Consider the following 20,091-nt stretch of genomic DNA (forward strand, 5'->3'; position numbering starts at 1 on the left):
AAAGTGAAATTACTAAATAAATATAAATTATACTTTTAAATCAGACTTTTAAAAACGACTTTATACTTTGTACACTTCGAAAAGCCACTGATGTGAACCACAAAAGACTTGCCCAGTTTGTTGAAAGCGTTTCTGCTGTGATCTCAAGGGCCAGCCCTGTGGGGGGAAATGAGTTTTGTTAATACTGTATTAGTCTGTTCAGGCCGCCATAACAAAATGCCACAGACTGGGTGGCTTATGCAACAGAAATCTATTTTCTCACAGTTTTAGAGGCTAGAAGTCTGAGATCAAGGTGCCAGATTATTCTGTTCCTGGTGAGGGCCCTCTTCCTGGCTTGCACATGGCCAACTTCTCACAGTGTCCTCAGCTGGCGTTCCTCAGTGACTGTTTATGGAGAGAGAGAGAGATTCAGAGAGAGAAAAGGAAGAGAGCAGGAGCACATGTTCCAGTGTCTCTTCTCATAAAAACACTAATACTGGGGCACCTGGGGTGCTCAGTTGGTTGAGCATTGACTTTGGCTGTCATGATCTCATGGTTCATGAGCTCGAGCCCTGCATCAGGCTCACTGCTGTCAGTGCAGAGCCCGCTTCATATCCTCTGCTCTCCTCCTCTCTCATACTCTCTCTCAAAAGCAAACATTTTAAAAAACACTAATCGTACCACATCAAGGCTCCACTCTTATTACCTCATTTAACCTTAATCAGTTCTTTACTATTACTTGTAATTACTAGCCTTACTTAGTGGGACCCATCATCAAATAACAGCCACACGGGAGGCCAGGGTTCCAGCATATAAATTCTGAGCCCATAACACAGAGCAGACAGGACTCCAGTGCCCCCAAGGCCACAGTACCCATTGGGGTTCTTGCTCAGGTACTGCTGGTGGTAATCCTCCCAGTAGTTTGTACCTCCTGGATGTCAGTAGTGATCAGCCATAGCCATGCTCTGAAAGAACCTGTAGAGAGAAAGGCACCATGAGGACCGGATGCTAGGCAGAGAGGGTCCCAAGGAAGGATAAGAGGCCGGGCTGTGAGGGAGGCAGGCACATGTGGTTTAGGGTGTGCAGTGGGTCCTTGCAGGCCCGGGACCTGTGGCTTCCCAGCTAGGTTATTCTGGGCACGCTCTCACTGGCCTGTGCCTCAGGTGACTGGGGTTTGAAATCTGGTTTCCTGACTCTAATTTGTGCACTCTACCCATCCCACCACTGCTGCCCCTGGTACATGCTAGGAGCCCTGGTTTGGAACCTGTGGGTCTATGTGAAAGGGACCCCAGTGCTTCTCAGGGTAAACAGCAGGGACATGGGGCTCTCTGGCTGCCCTGGGAAGAATGGGCATCCCTGAGGGCGGTAAAGCAGGGCTGCGGTTGGAGGGGATGAAAGGGCAGGGGCAGGATGAGGCGGGGAGGGCTACAGCCCAACTCAGTGCTGTCCCCTCTGCTGCCAGTTCTGAACAGGCCCCCTGCCCACTCACAACTGGAAGGAGGAACACTGACTCGCTGTGGTTCTAGGGAGCATGGACTCTGTCAGGATGCCTTGGAGAGCACAGGCTTATGTGGGTCTCCAGACCCAGGAACCTGGGAGTGAGGTCAGGGGAGGACATGGCCTGAGGGCCTGTGTCGGCTCATCACCGCCCTCTGTGACCTACTTTAAGGCCTGGTGGCATCTGCTGCCAGGGAAAGAAACAGACACATAAACACAAGTGGGGGAGGAGAGCAGAGCTATTTGGGGCAGGAGACAGATTAAGAAATAGACATTGTTCCCCATGGATCTTAGCCTGTTTCCTTTCCCTTTTGGATTTCAGCTGTGCCCTGATTCTTTCTTGTTACAGGCTTCTTGGAGCATCTGGGCACAAGGTTAAAGAGACTCGACCCTATTACGCTGACTCCCATTTTGGACAAGGGTGCACGGTGGGTCCTCAGACTTGTTTTTCCACGAGGAAAACTGCCTGTTTGCCGATAGCTCATTGGTATTTTGGAGGTGAAGTCCTTACATCTGTCAAAAAGGGTGGGTGAAGTCTTTGTGTTCTGCATCATTCCACTGCCAGACTTTCCACTGAGCATTGTAATAACTTTCTGAATTTCCTTCCAGCCCTCTGTTGGCTCTAAAACCACAGGCCAGCTATTAAGGGAGATAACCCTGAGCATATCAGTTAGGAAGAGTCCCAGAAGGAAACAGAACTCCACTCAGAAGGTTCAAATGAAGGTACTTAGTGAAGGAACTAAGAAAGAGTTATGGGCATCTTAAAGGACCCACATGTAGAAGGCGTTCAAGAGACAGGTAACAGCAGTGAGTTACAGGGGCAAGGAGAGAAGGTATACTTACTGGAATCCAGTGAGAACAGCAGGTGTGGAGGAGGGGCACAGAGCAGGAACTGAGTCAAGGAGGGTCTCTGCCACTGGCAGCACAATGTTCAATGGGAAGGGAGAGGGAGGAAATACCCCTAACCCTCTCACTTCCTGCCAGTATCTCCCATTGCTGAGGGCAAGCCAAGTGACCTTTACTATCCCAAGTGACTCTGCCTAGAAGTCAGCATACCAGGACCCAGGGAAGGACAGTCATTATATCTGCAGTAGGGAAATGGGGTACAAACGGAAAATAACTATACAGAGTCATCTAGTGCTTTATCCCAGAAAGCAGAATTGAAAGCTACAAGGGCATTCTTATTTTAGGGCTCATAAAGATATCAAGCTACTCATTAAGCTTTTTCATGTATAATATACTGTGCTCAGGACTTTGCCAGTGTTATATTATCTCATTTAACACTCATAGCAATTGTCTAAGGGAATTACTCTTCTTGCTTTCCACATTCAGTAGAGGATATGCCAGATATTGCATATTGATATTTAGCATCATCTCTGCCTTTCTAAACTCTCCCAAAAATTATAGAGGCTGAAACCTTGGGGTTACATGTCTGAGAACTCCAGCAGCTTTCAAATTTGGATCCTTAGCCAAATTTCAGGAGGCAGAAAACAGGGAGAAACCATAATTTTCTCATAGCAGCTGCGTACAGGCATGCAGATTTTAGCAGATGATAGTTGTGAGGTTTTTGCCATCATCTTTGGGTATCCTCCTGAAAATTGTCACTCTAATGCTGAAGAGAATAGTAAGATCATTGATTTGGGGGAACAGTAATTTCCCATGATTTTTGAAGTTTGCTAAGCTCTGGAAAGCAAGCAACTGTTTTTCCTGATGTTTGCACTCAAGCCCTTTTAATTGTTCTATAAACATCTATGTCTATGTCCTAAATCCCTTTCTGCTTGAGATAGTGTTTTCTGTTTTCCTCATAGAATCTTGACAGATGCAGCATTTGGTACTCGAAGTGGTTCCAGGAAGTTCAGCTACAAAGATGGAAATCTAAGATGCATTGTCAAGGCCTGGTTTGATTTGAATGCAATAATGACCTCGTCACTAGCAGAAAATGGGATTCAGGAAGTCCATGGTATGCAATGTCAGAACAGTTTCTCAAGTCATTACTTGTCATTCCTGGAATCAGTTACCTATTCAAAGAGACCAAGTGAATTTTGTGATGGAATGCTCTGGTGGAAGAGAGAAGTGCCAGGGTTAGTGTAATGGAATCCAATGGATGGCTTACAGAAAAAAAAAAAATTGCCCTAAAAGAATCTCGTATCTATTGTATCAAAAATATGATCCAGAGTAAGTCCTGTAGGTGGCAGAATTACAATACAACTTGAATTCACAACTTTTTTAGATGCTCATGTGAAAAGTGATTAATTGGTAAAGAAGATGACCACAAAATTTTCCATGGGATATTTGGATGCATAAAGATAAATCAGTGTACTTCAAAACCCCAAATCCCACTGAGTATGCCTTTCTATCAGAGGCAGCACCTCCACGCCCTTCTGGGAAGGCCTTTTGAAGCTGGTAATGACTTAGCTGAAATAATTCTTTGTCCATGTAATGCTGATTCTCTACAACCCACTCCTACCACTTTTGGTCAGAACGAAAAGTAGAATCATCCCAGTAGACTTTATAGGGGATAAGTTCAAATCTGACCCAGAACATAGTATGCACTAAAAGAACTATGGGCTCCTGGGTGGCTCAGTCGGTTAAGCCTCTGACTTCAGTTCAGGACATGGTCTCATGGTTCGTGAGTACAAGCCCCACGTCGGGTTCTGTGCTAACAGTTCAGAACCTGGAGCCTGTTTCTGTCTCCCTCTCTCTCTGCCAATCCCCTGCTCACATTCTGTCTCTCTCTCTCCAAATATTTTTTAAAAAACTGCAACATTCTGCTAATGTATATCTGTAGAAACCTGAGGATTATATGTGAGAATGGATTCTAAAGAGGTTAGGAGAGGGATAAAGTAAAATATGATTGGATCAAATTTACCAGTCTAGATGAACTTGAGAGAAATTCTATATTCAAATGAGTTAGCTGAAGCAGCTGGAATGGCTCTGGCTGTTTGGTTGGAGAACTAAAACCTTGGACAAATGATGGCCTGTATGAAGTAGAAAATCCTTTGCAGAATATAAAAGAAAAAAAAATGAAAGCCTTGGATAGGAATATCAGAATGGATTTATTAAGTGTGACCTGATTAGCCATCCTCTAACTCTATCCCTTATATGAGTCCTGAGGATTCTGTGTTTAATTAGGCATTGAAAAATAATTCCCATGAGAAGCATCAGCATCTTCATAATACCTTGTTGTGACCATCATCTGCAGGCTGAAGATGCTGTGACACATGAACCATCTGGGGAAGATTGACTACACTTGGCCCCTTCTTCTGTGGAATAGGCAGCGATTTTTTATCATAGTAATAGAAATTTATTTTTGTATTTGGATGTACCCACCTTGACCACATATTTCTGCCACCCCATCACACATGACTTACTAAATGCTTAGTTATTCAGCATATGGTTTTCCATTTGGCATAACTTCTGACCAACTGGTTATAATGCAACAGAAGCGATGCCTGTGAGATTCACTGATCTTAACATGAATCCCAGCACCCAGAAGCAGCATGCCTGCCAGAACAGCGGAATGGCTTACTGAAGTTTCCATAAGTGAGCCTGCTGAGATCTAACAACGCATGAGGTTGGAGTGCTCTTTTACAAGGTATAGTATATATTAAAAACTAGTTTCAACAGATTGCACCAATTCTCCTATGGCTAGAAAACATGGGTGTGTAAATCAAAGGATAAAAATGGGCCTGACTCCAATCACTAGCTACCTAATGATCCATTCAAAAAATGTACTTTGTTTCACACAATGTTGAGCTTTGAAGGCTTAGAAACCTTAGTTCTCAAAGGAGGAGTGCTTCTGCTTCCAGGAGACACAATGGATCTATTGACCTGTGAATTGAGACTGCTACCTGGCTGTGTGGGGCTCTCCATGTCATTGAACCAAGAGACAAAGAAAGAAAGAGTTAATGTGTAGACTGAAATGATCGACCCCGACTATCAAGAGAAGAACTTTATTGCAAGTAGAGTTTAGACAAGGAGGAGTCTGTGAAATCCTTCAGAGATGCTCTTAGAATTTCATTATCCAAAAGGAGAAATGGAAAACTATAGCAACTCAATACCGGCAAAACCACCAAGAGCTCAGAAATGAAAATTTGGGTTACACCACCAAGCAAAGAACCACTATCAGCTGAGCTTCATTCAAGTTGGATGAAGGAATTCACACATACTGGCTATGGCCCAGGTTGTATACTCAAGAAATGTAGTATCTGCCTACATTTTCATATTTGTATATGCCTATTTCCTTTTTTCGTTCCTTTTCCAGGTGTTGGTGATCATTAAATTTATTATTTAGTCTTTAGAAACAAGATTGGGATGGCCAAGGAGGTGCACCATTCAGATCTGCTTTGAGAGAAAGTGGTGCAGGGAGTGTAGTTGATAACAGCTCTCAGCTGCTACTCCTTTGAATCCATCATGGCAGTCAGGGTGAGAACACCCTTCTTTTGGGCTGCACCCAAGCAATGGCTGAGAGTGACATGCAGAGGATGCTAGATCAGGTCCATTACTACTACTCAGTGTGGCAATCTTTGCTCAAGATCTCCCATCAATTTTATCAAGACTTTCTCAGACCTGCAAGGGGGTTTGAAGACATCCTGCCTACTGTCACTTCCTCGCTTTTTATTCTTCCTAGGTACTTTCCCCAATAAATCCCTTTCACATATAATTCTGCATTAGCACCTGCTTCTTGGCAGATCCAAAGTGACACAAAGACATAAGTGGGAATTTCTAAAGGAGAAATGATTATCACCCAGAGATGGATGATGTGATTTATGAGACTTTTGCTTCCCACTATGGGGAAAAGGATCAGATTGCTTTTGTTTATATGAAGCATATTTGTATTATGCTTAGCAAAAGACTGCTATTGTTTTTATTCTTATTTTCTAGAATTTTTTAACATAGTAGAAGGTTGCATGTGTATGCTGAGAAACCAAAGTGGTGTGGGTTTGCTAGATATAGTGTCTAGTAGCATTTGAAATTCAGTTTCCTAAAGCCTAAATCTCCATTTTTGTGTGTCATGAGATCTGGAAGCCTATGAATTGCTATTCCCAGCTCCCTTGCACTGACAGTTTCGATGTGATTCAAGGTCCAATGAGGTACACTTGCTAATACTTGAGATGCAGAAGGAAGGCAGTTGCAGTGGCAGCTGAAACTGGACTCCAGTAGAGTCTAGTTTTTACAGTGGCCTAACTCTGCATTCCCTTCTTGTCTTTAGCCTCAGAGCTACAAGACAGCTGGGCAGGTGAAAGAGGAAGCTGTTTTCTGCTTCTTCCCAATTACTGGCTGCAGCACCAGCCTCTTGGTCTCAGGTCAGAGCCACAAAGATGTGGCCTGAAAAGGAGCAAGAGACCCATGACTTCTGCTTATAAAATCATGGGATAATTGGAGAAACAACCCCATAACTAAACCTGCTTTCGTAGTGAGTTTCTATCTGCTACCTTTACCCCGCACTGTTTTATTCTCTTATCCTTATTTTCTCTTTAACCATCTCTCATAAGTACTAGTTTTACCATTCCATATGCATTTTGCTTTCAAAATGAGAAGAGATTATAAACACTTCAAATGTCTTTCTTTTCTCCTTTTCATTTACTTTTATAAATTATGGTAAGGTGTTGAAGACAAAAATGGGACAAATAATAATATAATAAACATCATGTATACTTCACACTTTAAGAACAAAAACACTATGAACCCACTTGAAGGTCTCCGTGGGTCTCTCCATCTCCTCCAGTCATAGTAAATGGCCTGAACTGTGTATTTATATTTCCCTTGAATTTATAATTTTTCTATATCTGAATATATACTAAGCAATGGTAATGTCTTGCATATTTCAAAAATGTATAGAAAGGGTTATCATAGTTAGCATATTCTTCTGCACCTTGCTTTTGCCTGTGATTGTGAACTATGTTGATCAGTTTAACTCTAGTTCCTGTATGTTATCACCTAAATGGTATTCTGTTGTATGGCTATACTAAAACTCAGTTATTTGTGCCTATGATGATGAACATTTATGTTTTTCTCTAATTTTTTATTACACACTGTGATGCTGTAGATATACCTACATAAATGCCTTCTAAGTTTTAAATTATATGCTTTTAAATATTAAAAAATGTTAGTGAAGATCTATTAATGATAAACCATTTTTAAAATCTGTTTTACATTAATGATTTTGGTTGTCAACAATTTAAATACTTTTTGGTGTCAACAATTTAAATATGGTGGTTATTTTCTCTCAGCACTTTGGTGATTCCATTATCTTTAGGCTTCCATTGTTGCTGCTGAGAAGTCTACTGGTTTGCTGTATTTTTATAAGTACATTTTCTCTTGTCTGTGCTGATTTTAAGATTTTCTCTGTCTCTGTTATTTTGCCATTTCACTAAAATGTGTTTGTCTATAAATTCTGCTGCAGGTTTGAGCTTTCCTGAATTGGTGGATTAATTTCTTTCATCAATTACAGGAAATTCTTGGTCATTTGATTCATTGACTATTTCCCTTTCTCCATCTTTTCTATTCTCTCCTTCTGAAAACTTCAGTAGCCATATGTTAGAGCCTTTCAATTTATCCTCCTTGTTTTGTAACTTTTTTCTCACATTTCTCATGTGTTGTTTTGTTTTTTTAGCATTCCACATAATTTCTTTAGATCCATCTACTGGTTTACTGATTCTATTTCTTTTTTCTATTTACTTTTTTTAAAGTCTGTTTATTTTAAGAGAACGAGCGAGACAGCACAAGTCGGGAAGTGGGGAAGGAGGAGAGAGAGAATCCCAAGCAGGTTCCGCACCACCAGTGCAGAGCCCAATGTAGGGCTTGACCTCTCAAACCATGAGATCATGACCTGAGCCAAAGTCAGATGCTTAACCAATAAGGTGCCCCAACTGATTCTACTTATTTCCATAAATTCTATTTGATTCTTTTTTGATTTTGCCTGGCCATTTTTTGTAGTATTTTGTTTGTAGTCTCAAGTTTTCAATTCCTTCCTTTTTGTAATGTAATTATTTATATTCATTATCTAATAACGTAAATATCTGAAGGCTTTAGGTATACAATCTTCTGTTTTTCCTGCTCTTTCTCATGGTGGCTTATTTCCTATATGAGTTCAGCAACTTTGCATTTTGAACTCATGACTGGCTAAACTTAATCTGTGGGCATCTGTAAGGAACTCTGATTAGAGCTGCCAGTTTAGGGGGAAAAAACAAGATACCTAGTTAAGTTTGATTTTCAGATAAACAACTAATACTTTTGTGTGTATTTCTCAGATATGTCATGCTGCATACTGAGACATTTTTTCATTGTTTATCTGAAATTCAAATTTAACTTTGTGACATGCATCTTATCTGGCAGCCCTACCTATGCTGAACATACAAGTCTCTAGAGGAGAGTCGTTCTTCTTTCTGAGAGATTTCCTGGGATACACACAACTGGGACCACTTTAATTTTTCACTTTGGTATTTTCTGGGCTATGTACAAAGTTAACTTGGAGCTGTAACACACTTATGAGGATAGGGTCATGTTTACCATTTCTCTGATAACCCTTCCCCATCTGTTACTGAAGCTAAAACAAAGAACAATCTTTTGCCAGAGGAGTTTTTTGTTTTCCTAGCCTACACTTTCCCTGAGCTTATAAGTGTCCATTCTTTAAGTGTCCCTGTAAGTGTCCTTTCTTTGCAAATGGTTCTCAGTTCATACAACCTACCTTCCAAAAGCTCAAGTCTTTGTCCCCCACATGACCATTAAAATTCAAGAGTCTAGATTTATGCAACCTGTTCATATAATGTAATTCTCTAGACCTCTTGTTGGCCTTTAATTCTGGATAACAACTCTGGACTCCTTCTGTTTTGTGTTTGACTTCCTAAACTCTTCCTTACTTTCTTATGGGATCAGCTATGCACTTTGAAGGATGTTTGTTGAATTTTAGCCTTCATTTTTAGATGTTTGCTAAAAAGAAAGTTTTTCAAATTTTCTTGTAGCCCTTATCACCTCAAAAATGTTTCCTTTTTATTTCCTTTAACAAATGTGAGAAAGATGCCAAAAAATGAAATTGATCTGAGAGTCAGGAAACATGAATTTTAGTCCTGCATTTGCTAATGATGTTTAACAAAGCTTTGCCTTTGTTTTTGAGACAGAGACAGAGCACAAGCGGGGGAGGGGCAGAAATAGAGAGAATGAGACTCAGAATCCAAACCAAGCTCCAGGCTCTGAGCTGTCAGCACAGGCTCTGAGCTGTCAGCACAGAGCCTGATGCAGGACTTGAACTCACAAGCTGTGAGATCATGACCTGAGCCACAGTTGGACGCTTAACTGACGGAGTCACCCAGGCACCACAAGCCTTGCCTTCTTTGGAGCTCAGTTTCCTTAAATGTAAAAGGAAGGTTGGGATTGATTTCCATTAGTGTTTTTCAAATGGTGATTCACATTTCACATCCTATTATTGAGTCATGGTATCAACTTAGTAGGTGGTAACTAGCATATAGGAGGGATATGTATCATTTCATGAAACTTTAGCTTCAGGGGTGTGTGTGTGTGTGTGTGTGTGTGTGCACGCGTGTGTGTGCACACACACACGCATGTGTGTGTTCTAGGCCACGATACTCCATACTGTGGGTTGCTCAGGATACCATCATAGGCATCGATTCCCTGTATTGATTAGAATCTCCACTGCAGTGAATACTCTCTAGTGCGCATTTATGTGAAGCACAAAGGTTTCTCCTCGGGTCCATCCACCTCCTTTTTAGACCTAGACCTTTTTACCTTAGGTATTTCAATCTTGCCTTTTCCAAGCCCTTGACCAGCAAGCTAAGCTGTTCACCACTGCCCATAAGGCCTTACTTAACACTATCTATTTCTCCATACAAAAGGAGATGACCAAGTGTACTATTCAAAGCTCTGCCACAGGGTTATTTCCCCTCCTTGTCACATCAAGGCCAGCTCTGAGCAGATCTGTATTGCAGCCTAAGCCCATCTTCAGGGCCCTCTGTGGAATGAGGACTGAGGGTTTTTCCTCTGTCATCATCTGGCATAGGGCTTCTTATTAAGTCAATATATAAGTTGAGAGAGCAGTTTTGTTGCAACAGAGGTAAGTGACATAAAGACACAAGTAACCTGTTCATGTTACTTAGACTTGTTTGAGCTCAATCCTGAAGTTTCATCAGAAGATGGAGTGTTTCTGGTCTGCCAAACCATGTGAATTGGTAGGTTACGATAGGCAGTTCTTGTCTCACAGTTACTTGGTGTCCAAGGCTAGGTGCTCACTCTCTACTAGGACTCCGTAGCACAGCAGGAATTGTTTTACAAATTCTCTGCTGCAAGAGGCAAATTGCTTCAGATCCATAACAGTCTACAATTCTCCTGTTCTGGCTTGACAGAGACTCCCTACAATGTCCATATCTACCGTAGTAACATGAGCACACACAGATACTAGACTGGGGTGGGGAACTTATAGTGGAGAAGTATTAGAATACATACAATCCCCTGAACCCTCATTACTTTAGGCTGGACACAGTAAATAGTATGGTTAGTGTTCCAGGAGAGAGGAGTTCCATGACCATAATTATCTACATTTTTACAGAATGGGGGAAAGCAAGGAACATCTCTGGGATTATGTAACATTGGAAGCTTCATGGGTTGAAAAGTGACCTTGTTTGAAAAGAGGAGTTTTAGGAGTTTAGTAGCCCAGTAAAGAGTTAGCTTCTTCCTCATTGAGCTAACTCAGACCTACTAACCCAGGTCTCTGTTGAGCTCCCAAAAACAGGAAGAAAATGAGCCTTCAGGGCCATTCAAAATTGGATCCAGGGCCATTGGATCTATTGGCGATATGACCAAAGTGATAGGTCAGTTTGTACTGCATCTTGTACTGCATCCCTTGCTTTGAGCCCCACAATCAACCGAAAACCTTCTGAGGCACTGATAAATGGGTTGGATCATTATTTTCAACTATATTATATGCTATCTACAAAGTCTAAGGAGGACCCACCAACTGCTGGTGATAGGAGCAGTGATAGGAGGTGTACAGTGCAATAGGTTGTCCCTTCTCTTAGAGTGGATTCCCCAAGGATGTCCAGATCATTGGACCCCTAAAAGCTTTACCAATGTATCAGGCCACTGAATCTTTATCTTTCATCCTCTGGAGTGATATGTCTCATTTGGGCATTCAAAGTGCTTTCCACTTCCTATTTCCCAGGTCTGATAAGCAAGATGACATCAATATAGTAGGTTAATGTGATACTTTATTTGTGACAGAGAGCAAGACAATTAACATGGTCTTGGGCCAAAACAGTGGATGTGAGCTACTATACTTCTGGACCTGGAATCAATGCAAACCAATTTTAATCTTCCTTCTTAGAGGAAATGGCAAAGAAGGCATTTTCCAGATCAATAACTGCATACCATGTGCAATGTAATAACGATGCCACATGAGGCATAACAGCTCAATTGGGGCTGCCAATTGATAAAATGTATGACAGTACATCATTGTCTGCCATGATTCATCTGGATTTCTGCAGAGACCATATCTGTGAACTGAAAGGCACTGATATTGGCAATTCCACCTAGGATGCAGTACTACTTCTGGTTAACTACCGTAGTGGACATTGTGATGTGATGCTCAAATTCCCCCTTCAGGAATCTCTTTGACTTATTTCCTCGACTGTCAAGCCTCTTTGGGAATTGCTGTGGCTGAACAGAGCCTCTTCACCCAAGGTCATGATTATTTTCCAAAGGAACCCCACATTGAATGACTGATCAATGCAGGGGATATAAAATTCCAGCTTCCTCATCTGGAAAACTGTGGAAGGTGATCCCAGCTTCAGAGGACCTCATGGGGTTGCTGAAGCCTTCACTGAAATTGTATCACAGCCCAAGTTTTCCTTTATCTGTTCCTGCTTCCTTCCTTCTTCTGGTGTTTATCTTGAATGCACTCCCTAATAAATCTCTTGCATAGTCTCATAGTCTATGTCCTAGGGAGCCCAAACTATGGCAACTATCTTGATCAATAGGGGCATTATCAGGTTTTTTTTTAAACTATAAATAAAGGTTCCAGAGAATGAATAGAAGGATTCTGCTGGCTATTAAGTATAACCACCTTTGTTTGCACCCTGAAACCAGGAAAATGAATCTATTGGTTGGGGTCCATAAATGTGTTATACCCACTTTGACTCAGACTTGGCCAGGACCATAATGACATTTTGGGTCCCTAGTAACAGTATCATCTCCGATGACTTATCCAACAGGCTTTGAAAGATCTGAGTATTCTTCTTTCCCCCAGAGTATTCACTTTCCCCCTGGTAAGTGAAAAAGGTATTGACACAGGAAGGGATGAAGGACAGGGCCAATAATTAAGTCTGACACAATAAGCATGAGAGTGTATAAAAGAACTAAGGGTAGGAGGGAAACTATTTTATACTGAGTGGGCAGGGAGGTTCCCTCTGAAGAAGTGATGTTTGAAATGAGACCTGGCTAATAAGTAGGAGTTAGCATAGGGAAGACTGGTGTAAAGAATGCTTCAGGCAAAGGACAAGCTTGTGGAAAGGCTCTGGAGGAGAAAAAGAACATAGCCCATTAAAAGAATGAAAAGATCAGTGTGGTCAAGCCTGGTAAACGAAATGGAGACAGCAGTGGAGATATGGGATTTGTGGGCTACACCAGGAATATTCAGAGTTACTGTCAAAAAGTTTGAGTTAAGAAAAGGTTTAGGATATCATAAGCCTTTGAGAAATGTGTATAAAATAAAACATTTGGGCAAATGTCTGTTATCCAATTTAAATAAAGCTCCATTACTTCAACTTAAGAGCTCCCCTATTTAATGACATAATAAAGTATGAATAAGCCTCTCTTAGAGAAGCTGCAGCTTCTACAAAACCCTAATATTTCCTTTTGGGTCATCTTCTTAAATATCATCCCCCAAATAATGTCCATTTTCATATTCCACCTATCCTGAAAGCAACACATACTTCAGGAAAGTCTCTCTCCTTCCTGGCCTTTAATACATGATACCCGTGCCTCTCTTAGTATACAGAAGACTTCATACTACGAAATGATTTATTCATATACATGTAGCACAACCATTCTTTTTTTTTCCAATATATGAAATTTATTGTCAAATTGGTTTCCATACAACACCCAGTGCTCATCCCAAAAGGTGCCCTCCTCAATACCCATCACCCACCCTCCCCTCCCTCCCACCCCCCATCAACCCTCAGTTTGTTCTCAGTTTTTAAGAGTCTCTTATGCTTTGGCTCTCTCCCACTCTAACCTCTTTTTTTTTTTTCCTTCCCTTCCCCCATGGGTTTCTGTTAAGTTTCTCAGGATCCACATAAGAGTGAAAACATATGGTATCTGTCTTTCTCTGTATGGCTTATTTCACTTAGCATCACACTCTCCAGTTCCATCCACGTTGCTACAAAGGGCCATATTTCGTTCTTTCTCATTGCCATGTAGTACCCCATTGTGTATATAAACCACAATTTCTTTATCCATTCATCAGTTGATGGACATTTAGGCTCTTTCCACAATTTGGCTATTGTTGAGAGGTAGCACAACCATTCTTACATGAGATTTAGAACTGTCTACTTATCTCCCATTACAAAAGAAGATTTAAAGTTACCCAGGAGTAAACCCTGAGCACAGTCTGAAGTTCTTTCCAGAAAATATCCCCACCCTCATCCCATCAAATGCCATAGATAAGGAAAGTAAAGTTTTTCCAGAAAGTACCTTCACCCCCATCCTATCAATGATGAGGGTGGGCATAGATGAGGAAAGACTGAAGCAAAGAAGCTAAGAAGAAAGTATGTTCATCCCTATATTTTGACTCCATTAAAGCAATAAACTGTTCTCAAATATCAGCTACTGTGAGTACTGCTAAATGATAGCTCATGATTTTGTATTTTTGTCTCTTTAAAAGATAACTATTTAAACAGAATTAGAAACCATTCTGTCTGTCTCTCTCTCTCCCTCCCTCTCTGGTTTATAACATAAATAAGCAAATTGTATGACAACAATAGAATAGGGGTTAAAGGTGAGGGGAAGAAGTGTACTATTATAAGGATTTTTATACTAAATATGAATTGTTATATTATATAACAGTAGTCTGCCATAAGTTAAAGATGGATACTGTAAGCCAGGGTAGCAAATTTTTCTTTAAAGAACAGATCGTAAATAGTTTAGACTTGTGGGCCATATAGTATTTATCACAAATGCCCCACTTTCACTGTTTTAGCTTGAAAGGAGCCATATGCAATGTAAATGAATGGGTGTGGATGCCTTCGAGTAATAGTTGATTTACAGAAACAGACCCACAGGCCATAGTTTGCCAACTCCTACTATAAACATTAAATCAGTCACTAAAATAAAATTTAAAAAAAAGAGTTCTAGCTAGTGATCAAAGAAAGATAATACAATGGGATCATAATAAATACTTAACTCAAAAGAAGCATTTTAAAAAGGACAAAGATAGGAAAAACAAATTGTGCAAATAGAAAACACATAGCAAGGTGCTAGACTTAAACCAATCATATCATTATTCACATTAAATATAAATGGTTTAAATACATCAATTAAAATGTAAATGTGGCCAAATTTGGGTAAAACAGTGACACCCAAGTATATCCTGTTTACAATTAAGTCACTTCAAATATAAAGACAGAAACTGATTAAAAGTAAAAGAATGGGAAAAGTTATACCATTCTAAAACTAGTCAAAATACAGATAGAGTGGCTATATTACTATTAGAGAAAGTAGATTTTAGAGCAAAGAATTTAGCCAGAGTAAAAGTTATTTCATAATTAAAAAGTGACAAATTAAGAGGGAATAACAGTCATAAACCCTGTGCATCTAACAACTTTAAGAGACCCAAAACAAAAACTGATAGAATTGCAAGAAGAAATAGAAAATTTTAGTCACAGATTGCAATACTCCTGTCTCAATAATTGGTAAAATAAGTAGACAGAAGAAAAATTTCTATATGAAAAGCATTAACTATATGATCAACCAACTTGGTCAGTTGGCCAGTGACAAAATACATTTTCCCCCCAATCACCCCAGAGCATTTGTCAACATAGACTATATCCTGGATCATAAAAATAGTATCAATGAATTTTAAATAATTGAAGTTATACAAAATGTATGTGCTATGACCACAGTGGAATTAAATTAGAAATCAATAACACAATAATATCTGGAAAATAGCCCAATAGAAACCACATAACACACTTCTACATAACTCACAAGTCGAAGAAGAAACCAAAAGGAAAAATAGAATGCATTTTGAACTGACTGAAAATGAAACTACAACATATTAAAATTTGGGGAAACATGCTAAAACATTATTTAGGGGAAACCTATGTACTAAATCTCTATATTAGAGAGTAACAAAAGTCTCAAACCAGTGAACTCAGCTTCCAATTTATAAAATTAGAAAAAAGCAATTGAAAATCCATATAAGTAAAAACTAGGAAACAATAAATATAATATCAAAAATGAAATAGAAAAATAGTAGAGAAAATCAGTAAACCAAAGCCTGATTCTCTGAGATCAATAAAATTGATATACCTATAGTCAGACTGATCAGGAAAAAAGAGAGACAAATGGCACAAATCACCAACATCTTATGTTAAAAGGACACATGTTAAAAGGAAAATAAAGGTCATACAGATATTTAAAAGATAACATTATGAAAACACTTTATGCCAAGAAATTTGACAACTTAGATGGAAATAGACAAATTCTTTGAAAAATACAAATTACCAAACTGCCAAAACTCACTCAAGAATAAATAGATAATCTTAATAGCTCTATATCTATTAAAGAAATGAAATTTGTGCTTAAAAACCTTACAACAAAGAAACTGCCAAGTCCAGATGACCCCACTGGTAAATTCTACAAAACATTTACGGAAGAAATAATACCAATTCAATACAAACTCTACTAGAAAGCTGAAAAGGGGGGATTATTTCCCAACTCGTTCTATATGAGGGTCAGCACTACCCTGGTATCAAAATTAGACAATTACAAGAAAACTTCAGATCAATATCCCTCACCAGCATAGATGTAAAAATCTTAAGCAAGATTTTAGCTAATTGAATCCAACAATATATAAAAAGGAAAATAAACACAGTCAATTGGAGTTTAGCCTAGGAATGCAAAGTTAGTTTAACATTCAAATTCAACCTTTGAAACTACACAACTCTGATTAAAGAAACAAAAGAAATCAAAGAAACATAAAATATATAAAGTGGAGAGATATCCCCTGTATGTGGATAGCAAGATTCAATAGTGTCAAAATTTCAGTTCTTCCCAACTTAATCTATAGATTCAACACAATTCAAATCAAAATCCAAGGAAGTTCTTTTGTAAATATTGACAATCTGTTTCTAAAATTTAATTGGAAAAGCAATACACAAAGTTGAAAAATGGAGACTACTGGACTTAAGACTAACTGCAAAGCTACAGTAATCAGCACAGTGTAGTATTGACAGAAGAGTAGACAAATAGACCAATGGAACAAAAATAGATCTGTGCAAATACAGTCAACTGGTATTGAAAAAGGAGCAAACAATTTAATGGAGAAAAGAGAGTCTTTTCAACAAATGTTGCTGGAAACACTGGACATTCAAAAAATACAAAAATATCAAAAATACCAAAAAACTGAATCTAGACACAGACTTTATACCTCTCACAAAAATTATCTCAAAATGGATCATAAGCATCAATGTAAAATGCAAAATTTTAACATTCCTAGAAGATAAAATATGAGAAATCCTAGGTGACCTTGGGTTCAGTGATTACATTTAAGGTACACCAAAAGCATGATCTGTGAGAAAAAACATTGATTAAAATGGACTTGAGTAAGATTAAAAACTAATGCAAAAGACACTGTTAAGAGAATGAAACAACTCACAGCCTGGGGGAGTGGAAGTAGACATCTTTGCAAAGCAAACATCCGATAAAAGGCAGATAGCCAAAATATACAAAGAACACTTAAAACTCAACAATAATAGGAGGAGCCAAGATGGCGGAACAGCTTGGAAGTTTTTTGTGTGTCTTCTGTACATTAAATAGAGCCAGACAAACATTAAACCATCCTGCATACCTAGAACACTGATTGGAGGATTACACAACAGTCTGCACAACCTGAACCACAGAATTCAGCAGGTACGTGGGGCAGAGAGGTGAACTTGGGGAGAGAGAAGCTGGGGCAGGCAAGGAGCCACTTTTGTGGGTGGAGAGGAGGGAGACCAGGGGAAGAATACAGAAAAAGCACCACTACCCAAAAGCAGCTGGAGAGAAGGTAGAAAATTCAAAACAGTCGCAGGGACTAAATTAAAAAGGGAGAAAGGAGAAAGAGAGGGTTGAAATTCCATTAAGATTATAAACAAGGGGAGCACAAAGGCTGCAACTACGCAGCTCAAAACCTGGCAGTGCTCTGGTGGGAAGGGTGAATCCCCAGGAATAGAGTGGGGTCTGGGAGGTTCTCGGGCCACAAGGGGAAAAGTGGTTCCACTGCTGGAAGGACATTTGGTAGAGACTGTTGAAGCTACCTGGTCCCAGCAGACCCCAGAGAACATCCAGACTGGTGCTGGAACAAAGTCATTAAGGGTGAAGCCTGGTGTCAGATGTGTGCTGTGATTTCCCATAATCCCTGAAACGCTGCTGCTACACTGTCTCGTGAACTTCTGGGGCAGGCTGGCACCTGGCCACAGTCTCAGGGCACTTGCAGCAGCAGGGTCCTGCAAGCGTTCTTGGGTGCAGCCGACACTTGGCCATTGTTCATTAGGCCATTGCTGGGTGAGACCCTCCCATAGAGGGGTAGAACAGGTCAAGCCACAGTCCTTTGGAAGTAACGGGCCAGGGAAAGCAGCCGCATATGAAACAAAACTCGGGAGAGAAGTATTGCCTGGGGCTTGGTCATGGAGAGTGAAAAAGGGGGGAGTGGATGAGAGCTAAAGACAGAGGACAGGTACGCGATTGCTATCCAGAACAGACTGGGTACCTGGATGACGTCATTTTCACCACTCCCGCGCATGCGCATATGCCCTTGTGAGCCTCACAACAATACACCCCAGTAGGCTAGCAGTGCCATCTAGTAAAGAACAGAGCCATTGCACTGAGCCCCGCCCAACTGGGCCAACCTCGCTCTTCATGAAGACAAGTCTCACCGTCTACTTAGTTTACAGACTATAAAGCACTTCATAGTCTGACTTCAAGGGGAAAACGAAGGAATTTCAGTCCTATTTCAATCTGTTAGCAGGTCCATCTATTCGATTTTCTTTTTTTTTTCTCTTTTTCACTTCTTTTCTTTTTCTTGAATACACAGAAGAAAAAATTCATTTTTATTTTCAATTTTTATTAAAAATATTTTTCTTTATTTTTTTTACTGTATTTTTTACTTTTGTGTAAATTTTTTCAAATTCTATTTTACATCCATCATTTTATTTTAGTCTACTACAGTATGTTCACTTTTTCAAATTTTCAAATGATTTCCTTTTTTCTTTTTTCTTTTTCTTTTTTTTCTTTTTTGTTTCTTTTCTTTTTCTTGAATATAGAAAAAGAAAAATTCATTTTTATTTTCAATTTCTATTGAAAATATTTTTCTTTAATTTTTTTTTTTTAATTTTTTTTTTCAACGTTTATTTATTTTTGGGACAGAGAGAGACAGGGCATGAACGGGGGAGGGGCAGAGAGAGAGGGAGACACAGAATCGGAAACAGGCTCCAGGCTCTGAGCCGTCAGCCCAGAGCCCGACGCGGGGCTCGAACTCACGGACCGCGAGATCATGACCTGGCTGAAGTTGGACGCCCAACCGACTGCGCCACCCAGGCGCCCCTCTTTAATTTTTTGATACTATATTCTTTACTTTTGTGTAAATTTTTTCAAATTCTATTTTATTCCCATCATCTCATTTTACTATACTTCAGTGTACATTGTTTTCAAAGTCTCAAACGATTTTCTTTTTTTTTTCATCCCCTCCCTTTTTTTCTCTAATCTGTCAAGCCACTTTCAACACCCACACCAAAACACACCTAGGATCTAGCATCATTTATTCAATTTGTGTGTGTGCATGTTTAATTTTTTAATTTTAATATTTTTTTAATTTAAAATTTTTTATTTTAATTTTTCTACCTCATTAATTCATTTTCTCTGTTCAAAATGACAAAACGAAGGAATTCACCCCAAAAAAAAGAGCATGAAGAAACGAAAGCCAGAGATTTAACCAACATAGATACAAGCAAGATATCTGAGCCAGAATTTAGAATCATGAGAATAAGAATACTAGCTGGAGACGAAAATAGATTAGAATCCCTTTCTGCAGAGATAAAAGAAGTAAAAAATAGCCAGAATGAAATTAAAAATGCTATAACTGAGCTGCAAACACGGATGGATGCTGTGGTGGCAAGGATGGCTGAGGCAGAACAGAGAATCAGCCATAGAGAGGACAAACTTATAGAGAATAACAAAGCAGAAAAAAAGAGGGAGATTAAGTCAAAAGAGCACAATTTAAGAATTAGAGAAATCAGTTCCTCATTAAAAAGGAACAACATCAGAATCATAGGGGTCCCAGAAGAGGAAGAGATGGCGTAGAAGGCTTATGTGAGCAAATCATAGCAGGAAACGTTCCTAACCTGGGGA

The 20,091-nt window shown here is 39.6% G+C and overlaps 2 protein-coding genes across 15 annotated transcripts in view; one reads left to right on the forward strand and one right to left on the reverse strand.

The window, feature by feature from the left end:
• MSRA (methionine sulfoxide reductase A) overlaps positions 1–9,432 on the forward strand; it is a 547,769-nt gene extending 538,337 nt beyond the window's left edge. For 9 of the 12 annotated variants that reach the window (XM_045461958.1, XM_045461927.1, XM_045462022.1 and 6 more), the window contains 2 exons: positions 1,826–2,001; positions 3,285–3,307. In XM_045461958.1, the coding sequence (XP_045317914.1) occupies positions 1,826–2,001; positions 3,285–3,292 (184 nt within the window). In that variant the 3' untranslated portion in view covers positions 3,293–3,307. Of the gene's footprint in view, positions 1–1,825; positions 2,002–3,284; positions 4,116–4,678 lie in introns of those variants that run through there. The other 3 variants (XR_006708415.1, XM_045461941.1, XM_045462069.1) reach the window with 3 other exon arrangements.
• Positions 31–20,091, reverse strand: part of LOC123589567 (serine protease-like protein 51) — a 67,865-nt gene continuing 47,804 nt past the window's right edge. The window contains exons 6-8 of one of the 3 annotated variants that reach the window (XR_006708401.1): positions 908–954; positions 263–384; positions 31–156 (exon numbers count right to left, since the gene is read on the reverse strand). Coding sequence is in view for 1 of the 3 variants with exons in the window: in XM_045461880.1 (XP_045317836.1) it covers positions 928–954 (27 nt within the window). In the remaining 2 variants the exon portion in view is untranslated. Of the gene's footprint in view, positions 157–262; positions 385–689; positions 955–20,091 lie in introns of those variants that run through there. The other 2 variants (XR_006708399.1, XM_045461880.1) reach the window with 2 other exon arrangements.

The sequence above is a fragment of the Leopardus geoffroyi genome, chromosome B1 (assembly GCF_018350155.1).
Source record: "Leopardus geoffroyi isolate Oge1 chromosome B1, O.geoffroyi_Oge1_pat1.0, whole genome shotgun sequence".
NCBI lineage: Eukaryota > Metazoa > Chordata > Mammalia > Carnivora > Felidae > Leopardus > Leopardus geoffroyi.